This window comes from Lycium ferocissimum, chromosome 9 (genome assembly GCF_029784015.1).
Source record: "Lycium ferocissimum isolate CSIRO_LF1 chromosome 9, AGI_CSIRO_Lferr_CH_V1, whole genome shotgun sequence".
In the NCBI taxonomy this organism is placed as follows: domain Eukaryota; kingdom Viridiplantae; phylum Streptophyta; class Magnoliopsida; order Solanales; family Solanaceae; genus Lycium; species Lycium ferocissimum.
In genome coordinates this window covers 48,306,550-48,316,908 of record NC_081350.1, presented here as the reverse complement: position 1 = coordinate 48,316,908, position 10,359 = coordinate 48,306,550, and the positions used below count along the sequence as shown (strand labels likewise).

General features: G+C 35.8%; 1 protein-coding gene across 1 annotated transcript; it reads left to right on the top strand.

The window, feature by feature from the left end:
* Positions 1-2,390: 2,390 nt before the first annotated feature.
* LOC132032000 (uncharacterized) lies at positions 2,391-5,094 on the top strand. Its single transcript, XM_059421833.1, has 4 exons — positions 2,391-3,062; positions 3,169-3,262; positions 3,345-4,145; positions 4,874-5,094. The coding sequence occupies exons 1-4, from the start codon at positions 2,391-2,393 to the stop codon at positions 5,092-5,094; spliced, it is 1,788 nt and encodes a 595-aa protein (XP_059277816.1).
* Positions 5,095-10,359: the final 5,265 nt, after the last annotated feature.

Below are 10,359 nucleotides of genomic sequence, written 5' to 3'. Positions count from 1 at the left end.
ATAGTGTATGTGGTTGTGAAATTATGATTTTTGGTGTTGTTTGTGTTCTCATTCTCCTTAGGATTTCGAACAAAGGGCTTGTTGGGCTTGACAAAACCCTTTTGCTCTATTTATTTCACTTGTTGGGGTTTGTGTGTTTTTAAATAGTGTATGTGGTTGTGAAATTATGATTTTTGGTACTGTTTGTGTTCTTGTTCTCCTTGGGGTTTCGAAAAAAGGGTTTGAATTTTTCTTGGATTTTTTCCAATAGCTGAGTAAGTTGTTGCAGCAACTTTAGCACTTGTTTGACAGTTGAGGCTGGTGTATTTTGTTTAACTTGTGATGGTTGTGTGTTTTTAGTGAAATACATATTTTTTCTGGTTCAAAAGTTAGGGTTTTGAAATTAAAGTATGAAAATGATGGTTAAAGAAGAAGAAGAAGAACATGGGTAGGGTGTCTCTTCAATGGTGTGTATTTTGTTCAATTTTTTACGGTTGTGTGTTTATAAATGTACACTGATATTGCTGATAGTGAAATAGATGTTGTTGTCCTCGTAAGGCTTAGGAAAAAGGGTCTTGCCTTTGTTTTATTTTTACCCAACAGCTGAGTAATCTGTTGCAATAGATTGCTAATCTGTTGGTAAAAACCTAAACAATAGCTGAGGTTGTTGCAGCAAATGAATCTGTTGTTGCAACAAATTCACAATCTGTTGAAAATTGTTAAAAAAGTTGTTGAGGAAGTCGTTAAAGAATCGTTCTAATATTTTCCAATGATTATTCTGTTGAACCGTGGGCGAGCTACGGTGTTAGGGGGTTAAGCCGAACCTAGTAGCTTTTTCGTAGACCCTGTATTTGTACTAGAAAAATTAGTAAATATAGATAATATTTACTTGCGAACCCCATACATAACTAAGCAGGCGGTTCAGTGGCTGGGCAGTGCCTAGTTAAGTGATTTCCCCACACGAGTTCGAATCCCACCAGCGCCCATTGCTTTCTTTTTTGTTTTATTTGGTATAAAGCAAGATTTCCTTTTATAATTCTTTCTTAAAATTAGATAAAATCAAAACAAATGAATCGTGCAGCTTTTTCCATTGGGATTTGGGGGTACAAAATATAAAATTAACAAATCCAACCCCAAAAGCAAATGACTTGTACACAGTACCTACCATTCTTTTTCATCTTTCTCTTTCACAACAAAGCCAAATCAAAAATCAATTTTCAAAAAAGCTAGGATTTTAACTTTTGCTTGAAGCCTGCAAATCACCACTTTGTCGCCCCCTTTCATCGGAGAACGGGCCTCCGATTGGTGACTGTCGACTGGTATGTCCAAGATAATGAGATATTCTTTCTTTTATGCTCCCTTCCTCCTTTCTTCTTCCTCATTTGTTTGCTGTAAAATATTTAAGAATTGATTTTTAATCTTTGATTCTAGGGCTGTCCCACACTTTGACCTTTTATATTTATCAAATTTTCCTGTTTTGCTTCCCAAATTTCAATACCAAAATCCCCGACAAGCCGACAAGTATGTGATCCTTTTCTTATTTCCAATTTTTATATATAGTGCAATATGTTTCTCTGTAAATATGAGACTACACATTATACAAGCTTAAGATATTTTTTGCAAAATAAATTACTTTAAGATTGCGAACTATTATTAATTAAAGAAGTGCCAATGCTATTTTTAGATGAGTCTACACTAGGATTTTTTTTTGTTAATAACCTTTAAAAGCTATTGTGAACTACAACAGATTATATATTGCTTTTGTGTGGTCTCCAAAATTTGAAATGTAATTTGTGTTTTGTTGACTTTTAGGATCTTTAAGCGAAAGTCAAGATGATCACGGATTTCTTCAAGCCTCAAGCTCCTTCAGAGATGATCACGGATTTCTTCAAGCCTCAAGCTCTTTCAGATACTGCTCCTCACTCTCCTTTGCCAAGTTCTCATTTGCCAAGTTCTTCGTCGCCTGTCAATCTTTTCAAAGCATTGGATAATGACAAAGTGTTGGCCGATTTGGATCTTAAATCAGATCCTGCTGAAAGAAAACAAATGTCGAAATTTCTCCTAATATACGTGACCGAGTGAGGAGATATTACATACCAAAGAAACCTTGCCAACCTGAAGAATTTGAATTTCCAAGTAGAGATATTGGAGGAGAATTGCGTCATTTTAATCCTGATTGGTTTGACGATCCATATTCTCAATGGTTAGAATATAGCATTAAAAAAGATGCAGTATTTTGCTTATGTTGTTACTTGTTTAAAAATGAGCTTGGAGGATATGGAAAAAAAGTAAGTGATGCTTTCACAACGAAAGGTTTTCGAAGTTGGAATAAAGGTATAGAAAGGCTTAAAAAGCATGTGGGTGAAGTGAATAGTGTTCATACTCGATGTTTCATGATGATGATAGATTTAATGAATCAAGAACAATCTATTCTAACTTCATTTGGCAAGCCTTTCGAGAAATTTAAAGGTGATTATCGGGTTCGCTTGAATGCTTCGATTGATGTGATAAGGTATCTTTTAAAAGAAGGAATGCCTTTCCGGGGTCACAATGAGTGTGTAACTTCTACAAGAAGAGGTCATTTTCTGGATCTCTTAAAGTGGTATGCAGATAAGAAGGAAGATGTGAAAAATGTGGTACTAGAAAAAGCTCCAAAAAATAACACCACGACTTCTCCCGATATCCAAAAAGACATTGTGAATTCTTGTACAAAAGAAACGGTGAATGCAATTGTTGAAGACTTGAACGGAGATTACTTTGGGATATTGGTTGATGATTCTAAGGATGTTTCTCATAAGGAACAAATGGCTCTTGTCTTGAGATATGTAAACAAGGAGGGTAAAGTTATTGAGCAATTTTTTGGTCTTGTTCAAGTGAAAGATACATCTGCAAAGTCATTGAAAGAAGCGATCTATTCTTTGCTTTTGGACCATTCTTTGAGTCGATCTCAAATACGGGGACAAGGCTATGATGGAGCTAGTAACATGCAAGGAGAAATTAATGGTCTTAAAACTCTGATTCTGAAAGATAATTCTTCGGCATATTGCGTACATTGCTTTGCTCATCAATTGCAATTGACTCTTGTATGCGTTGCAAAAAAACATCATGATGTGAATAATTTTTTTGACATTCTTGCCAATGTTTTAAATATCATTGGAGGTTCTTTTTAAGCGTAGGGGATGCTTCCAGATGATCAAGTTTGAAAAAATAGAGGAATTACTAGTGCTCGGTGAAGTTCATACGGGAAGTGGATTAAATCAAGAACTTGGACTTCAAAGGCACAGTGATACCCATTGGGGATCTTATTTTAAGACTCGTACGTAACTTCATTTCCTTATTCTCATCTATTGTTCATGTACTTGGAGTTCTTGCAAATGAGGGTGCAAATTATCATGAGAAAGCAATGGCAAAAAGTCTAGTGGAAGACATTAGATCTTATGAGTTTATCTACATGTTGCATTTGATGTTGAAAATTTTGGCGATTACATATGATTTGAATATGGCTTTGCAACGAAAAGATCAAGATATTGTTAGTGATATGAAGCTTGTTGATTTCACAAAAAGAAAATTGCAATCGATGAGGGAATCTGGATGGAATTCTTTGGTAGAAGACGTCTCCTTATTTTGTGAAAAGAATGGTATTATGATCCCTAAAATGGATGAGAAGTATGGTCTTGGAAAGTCGCAGCGTAAAAGCTCAAGTTTTATCTATTCTCATCATTTGCGTGTGGAAGTTTTTTATGCTGTTATTGATTTGCAACTTTCAGAGCTTAACAATCGTTTTAGTGGAGTGAATACTGATCTACTTCTTGGCATGGCTAGTTTGAGTCCCGAGAATTCTTTTGCAAATTATGATAAAAATAGGATCATGAAGCTTGCTACTTATTATCCAAATGAGTTCGGTGCTTCCAACCTTGATGATCTTAGTTTTGATCTTGACAATTATATTTACTATGTGAGAGAAGTGGACAAAGTTTTCTCAAATTTGAAAGGACTTGGAGATCTTTCGATGGCGTTGGTTAAATCAAATATGCACAAGACATGGGGACTTGTTTATTTGCTTGTGAAGTTAAGCTTGATATTACCCATGGCTCTCTTAACAGTGGAAAGAGCTTTTTTCGCAATGAAGTTTATTAAAAATGACTTGCAGAGTAGAATTGGTGATGGTTTTTTGAATGATTGTTTAGTCTGTTATATATTGTTTAGTCTGTTATATAGAGGATGACGTATTTGAAAGTGTACCTAATGATGCGATCATTGATCATTTTCAAAAGTTGACAACCCGTCGAGTGCAATTGTAATGCTAATGCTTATATTTATACAGTGTATAAGTAGTTTGTCGCTTTTTTGAATATTTTAAATACCGATACTTGTTCATTAGTTTAAAGATTTTTATACATTAGCTTGAGGTCATTGTCCTGTCTTATGATTCGAACCCCAGCCTTCCAATCCTGGCTCCGCCTCTGGTTGGGACAACTCTATCATATGTTCCAACTACTTGATTAGTTGTTGCAACAGATTATCCATCTGTTGGAAATAATCAATACAGTTGCTGAGGAAGCTGTAGTAACTGTATTGATATTTTCCAACAGATGTCTAATATGAAGTTGTTGCAACATATGATGGAGTTGTTCTAACAGATAGGACACATGTTGCAACATATGCTTCGGCTTTGTAAATATTCATTACTTGTTTACTTTGAATGATGCACAAATCAATTGAAATTATTTTTGTTTATCTCCTGCGTGCAGATAAAATGTCTCCACGAAAAAAGAAAAGGGGAGGAATCATCTACAGTTAGTAAAAGAGCCAAGGGGTCATCATTAGATGATCTTGCTGAACAGGCAAATATTCTTTCTAAAGAAATTCTTTGAATAGTAAACCTCTCAAGCAGGAGGTTCTGACCAAGAAAGTAAAGAAGAAAAAGAAGAAGAAGAAGATGATGATAAAAATAGTGACGACAATGAAGAATCTGAAGAAGATGAAGAGGATAAAACTGCTTCTTTTGAAAGGTCAATGACCGGGGCTGTTGAGTCTTCTATTGGGACTGATATTGACAGACCTTCCACTGATAAAGCTGTCAAAATTTTCAGTATTAAGAAGTTCCGTGTGTAGATGCCGATGGACAAATTAGGTGATTTGAATGGTGATCTTGTTGTAAAATCAGTCATGGGCAAGCCCTTTGATTACTTTAGGAAGATACTTCAAGAGGAGGACTTGGAGGATTTCTTCAGGGCCAAATGTTTTTGGATGTATCTAGATTTACCTGAGGACAACAATGCAAGGTTTCAAATGACCATTATGTATGGTCTTTTCAAATGAAGAATTATTTGTAGCAAAACTGATGAGATATAGATAAACTCTTTGCGGCATGCCAGTTTGTTTTGGCATCAAGGAGTTTGCCATAATCACCGGACTGAGGTGTCATGCTCCTTCTCAGCCTCTTCTTACAGTTACACTAAAGAAGAGTGAAAAGACACCCAAGCCATCCAAGACAGCTAAGAAAGGCAAGAAAAGCAAAGCGAAGGTTAATGATGATTTGGATTTAGTGGATATTATTGGAAAGAGCTACAAGGCAGAGTAGTTGCTAGAAGACTTGAAGTCAAAAACTATGTCAAGAAAGAACAAGGAGTCATTTTTCTTAGTTTGGTTTGTCCATTCTATTCTTTGGGCAAAAGATGTAAATAATAATATAGAACTTGGTTTGATTAAACTCTCGGAGGATCATGAGGCATTCAATAACTATCCATGGGGGTCATAAAAGTTTTAAGTTGGCTGTTGATTATTTGTCGAGAGATTTCAACCCTAATGTGAAGACTTCCAACATCTATGGGTTCCCTTGGGCCTTCATGGTAAACTTTCTTTCTTCAATGTTTTATCTTTTTAATTCTTTTACTTAATTGATTATTCTAATTTTTGGTGGCATAATTTTTTATAGGCTTGGGCATTTGAAGTCGTTCCTCACCTCCGGAGTCAAGTCAAGGACTACTCGAAAGAAGTTTGTTTTCCAAGGATCCTCAGATTGTTGACTGCCAGAAACAACAACAAAAAAATGAATCTTGATCCTTTTAACCCGCCTAAGAAAGCAGTAAGTCAAAATCTGTTGGAAAATATCCCTGAATAGTTTTATAACAAGTAACTACTTATTGCAACATATACATTTATATGCTGCAACAACCTCAGAATATGTTGGAAAAATCAAAATAGTTACTGAGGAAGCTGTAGCAACTATTGTGATATTTTCCAACAGATAGTAAATCTGTTACAACAACTCCTAATATGTTGGAACAACTGACTCAGTTGTTGCAACAGGTTCACAATCTGTTAGAACATATCGAAACGATTTGCGAGAGGAAGCTACTGACAACTATTTTGGTTTTCCAACGGTGAAGAATATCTTTTAAAACCGAGGGGGTTGTTGGAACATATGTGGGGGTTCTTGCTGTGATTACACACTTGTTGGAAAATATTGAACAAGTCGACACCTGCCGCTTTGAGGATCAAGTTATTTGTTGAATTGTTAACTTGTCAATCTATTACAACATCTTGTAAATTCTTCCAACCATTTGAATATATCTCTTTGTTTGTTGTAGGTTGTGCACCCACGGCTTATCCCTACAAAATGAGAGTTGCACATGCCATGTGTTTTTAGTTTAGGGCCTGTGAAATCTATACCGGATGAATTGATTGATCAGATAAAAGAAGAATTGGCTGGAGCCACAACCATTATAAGGGTTGGTGTTGTTGATAGTGATGTTAATATTGGTGTTGGTGTTGGTGTTGGTGTTGGTGATGGTGTTGATATTGATACTGTTGTTGATATTGCAAGACAAGCTGTGGAAGGTCTTGGTGATAAAAGAAGAGATGATGATAATGCTAGTGATGGAGTTGGTGGTGGAGTTGGTGGATATACTCCCCAAAGTGGTAGTGGAGTTGGTGGATATACTCCCCAAAGTGGTAGTGGTGGGCAGACCACAGATATCCCATATAGGTTGGGTAGATATTCTTCAGTTGGTGTCGGTACCTCCAAGGTATCTTCTTGTGCTTGTGAATGCAGTACTTCCAAGCTGAAAATGGATGATTTGATAAACAAGGTTGAAGAGTTGGTTCAGGCACAAAAAGATACAAATTCTGCTATAAAGAGTTTGATGTCCAAGAAGGGTGTCAATCCATCCAAGAAGCTTAGCTCACCCTATACTCCTATTGAGATTCGCAAGAGGGCTAAAATAATTTCCAAGGCACTTGCTGATTGTAGAGCAAGGAAGCCAGGTACTCCGTCGAAGTCTATTGCTACTCCTCCTGCTGAAGTTGTGCCACAAGTGCTAAAAAAAGTAGATATTTTCAAGCGTGTAAATACCCAAAGAAAGAAAAAGCTTGAAACCTTGATCAAAGCCAAAAGGAGTGGGAAAGCAATGAACTCAATGTATGAATTTGGGGCCGAAGACTTCAAGGTTATGACAAACATGCAGACATGGTGGGAGGATTGGGTAAGTTTCAACACTTGTATATATCTATCTAATTCAGTATGTTGTTGCAACAAGTCCTGTAATTAGTTGAACTTGTTGCAGCAAGTTATCTAGTTGTTGCAACAAGTCCTGTAATTTGTTGAACTTGTTGCAGCAAGTTAACTAGTTGTTCCAACAAGTTACTAAGTTTTTGCAGCAAGATACTTAGTTGTTCTAACAAGTTATCTATCTGCTGCAGCTAGTTAACTATTTGTTTTAACAAGTTAACTACCTGTTGCAGCAAGTGACTGACTGTTTTGATACTTTTAGTGCAGTATGTAGATGAAATCTTATTGCTGATGCGTATGAGCCAGCTCAATTTCCCTGATCACTATGATTCCTCTGATAAATTATGGACCTCAACTTCTACCATCACATTTGCAACAGGTACTTAGAGTTGACCGATGAGGCTACACATGTGGGTGTTATGCCCTATAAGGAAAGGCTTGCTCTCTTTAGGTGGGATGATGATGGTTTCGCTTATCCCAGAAGTAGTTTACCTACCCGGTGTTGTAGTGGATTGGTGCCAAAAAAGATCATATCGTGTGAATATTAATGACAATCATTTTGTCACTATTGAGATCATCATTGAGGAGGGTATCATAAATGCTTATGATTGCGACATCCCATGTAATGAAGATAGTGCTTTCTTCTACCACATACAGTCGGTATTGGATTTGTTCCCCAAGTTGCTAAACCAGAGTGGCATGTTCTTACACTTGCCTTAAAACTTGGTGAATAAATCATAAGAGTTTGATCGGAAGAAGAATATCCCCCGCAATGAGACCTATAGGGCATGTGCTTCCTGGTCACTTGCTTTTGTTGAGGCTTTGCTTACCCGCACGAATATGACCAAGCCCGATACTTTATTGAGTGATAATAATGTGGAGAGGATGCAATTGAGGTGGGCTTGTGCAATTATTGATAAGGTGTTGGAGCCCTAATGTGGGGACAAACAATTTCTCTTATGTTATGTTTGCATTAAACGATTTCTCTTATGTTTTACTTGCATTTGAATTATGGTGGATGAAGACATTTTGTAATTTTGTTAAATATATATTCTATGTTCAGTACCTTATATATTGTTTAAGTTGTTTCAGTAGTTTTACACAAGTCACAAATATGTTGGAACAGATACGTGATCTCTTGGTAAAAATAAAACAACTAGTGCAAATGTTGCAACAGATGTGAAAAAGTTATTGCAACATATTCATTATCTGTTGCAACAGATTCCGATATTGATATTAGAATTTGTTGCAACAGATACGTAATATGTTGCAACTGATGCGTAATATGTTGCAACAGATAATTAATCTGTTGCAAATAATCCAACAGCTGCTGAAGATGTTGCAACAAGTAACTAATCTATTGGAACATATGGATCTTCTGCTACAAATAATCCAACAGCTGCTGAAGATTTTGCAACAAGTAATGAATCTGTTGGAACATATGGATCTTCTGTTACAATAATTTACTTAGTTGTTGCAACAATGTACTTGCATTGTGACTTAAGTATTTCACATTGATCACTAAACATGGTTGATTTCCTTTGTTTGTCACTAAATATGGGTGAATCAAGTAGTTCACATCAATTCACTATGATGATCACTCGATTTAGTGCATACTAACTTAGTAGATCATCTTTCCTAACTCAAAATACATAAAATTGATTAAGTATTTCACATTGATCACTAAATATGGTTGATTTCCTTTTTTTGTCACTAAAAACGTTGATTCCCTTAGTTCACATCAATTCACTCTAATGACCACTCGAGTTAGTGCATACTGACTTAGTAGATCATCCTTCCTGACTCAAAATTTATATAATTGATTAAGTATTTCACATTGATCACTAAATATGGTTGATTTCCTTTGTTTGTAACTAAATATGGTTGATTCCCTTAGTTCACATCAATTCACTCTAATGATTACTTGATTTAGTGCATACTGAGTTAGTAGATTATCTTTCCTGACTCCAAATACATAAAATTGATTAAGTATTTCACATTGATCACTAAATATAATTGATTTCCTTTATTTGTCACTAAATATGGTTAATTCCCTTTGTTGATCACTAAATATGGGTGAACCAATTAGTATATGTTGCAACAAGTGTAGTATCAGTTGCAACAAGTGTAGTATCAGTTGTAATAACTGTAGTATCTGTTGCAGCTACTGTAGTATCTGTTGCAACAAGTGTACTTTCTGTTGCAGCAAGTGTAGTATCGATTCTGCAACCACTTTGTAGTCTTCTTTGACTCTTTGTAGTATCTGTTGCAGCAAGTGAGTAAGTTGTTGAACAAGTCCTTATTCTTGTTGGATAAAACACGAGTTGTAACAGATAACTTAGTTGGAAAAATCCCAACATGTAACTTAGTTGCTGCAACAGATTTGATACTTTTTAAAAACTCCCATTTTTTGTAATGTGTTCAACAACTTACTAGTTGCTGCAACAAGGCCTGTCAGTTGTTGGATAAAATGCAACAAGTTACTATTTCACAAACACCAAGAACATAAATTACCATGCTAACAAAGAATAACATTAAAATGTCATAAAGTTCCAATAGATAACTATTATTACAACACAATGCAATTTACAACTATGGAACATTTCGGCTTGGACATGTTATTGTGGCCAGCTGTTTTGCATACGGAGCATTTATTTTTCCTCATTGGAAATGATTCCCCAATTCCACGCCTCCTCTTTGTTCGCCTTCTTCTGGGTTTGCTTGGATTAACATATGGAGGAGGTATCTCTCTCTCTAAAATCTTCAAAGGAACTTCCCAAGATTCTTCAGAAGGCACAGGACAAATTTTCTCACAATATGTAATTATGTAATTCTCCACCTTATAATATGGAGATGAGTACTCATAA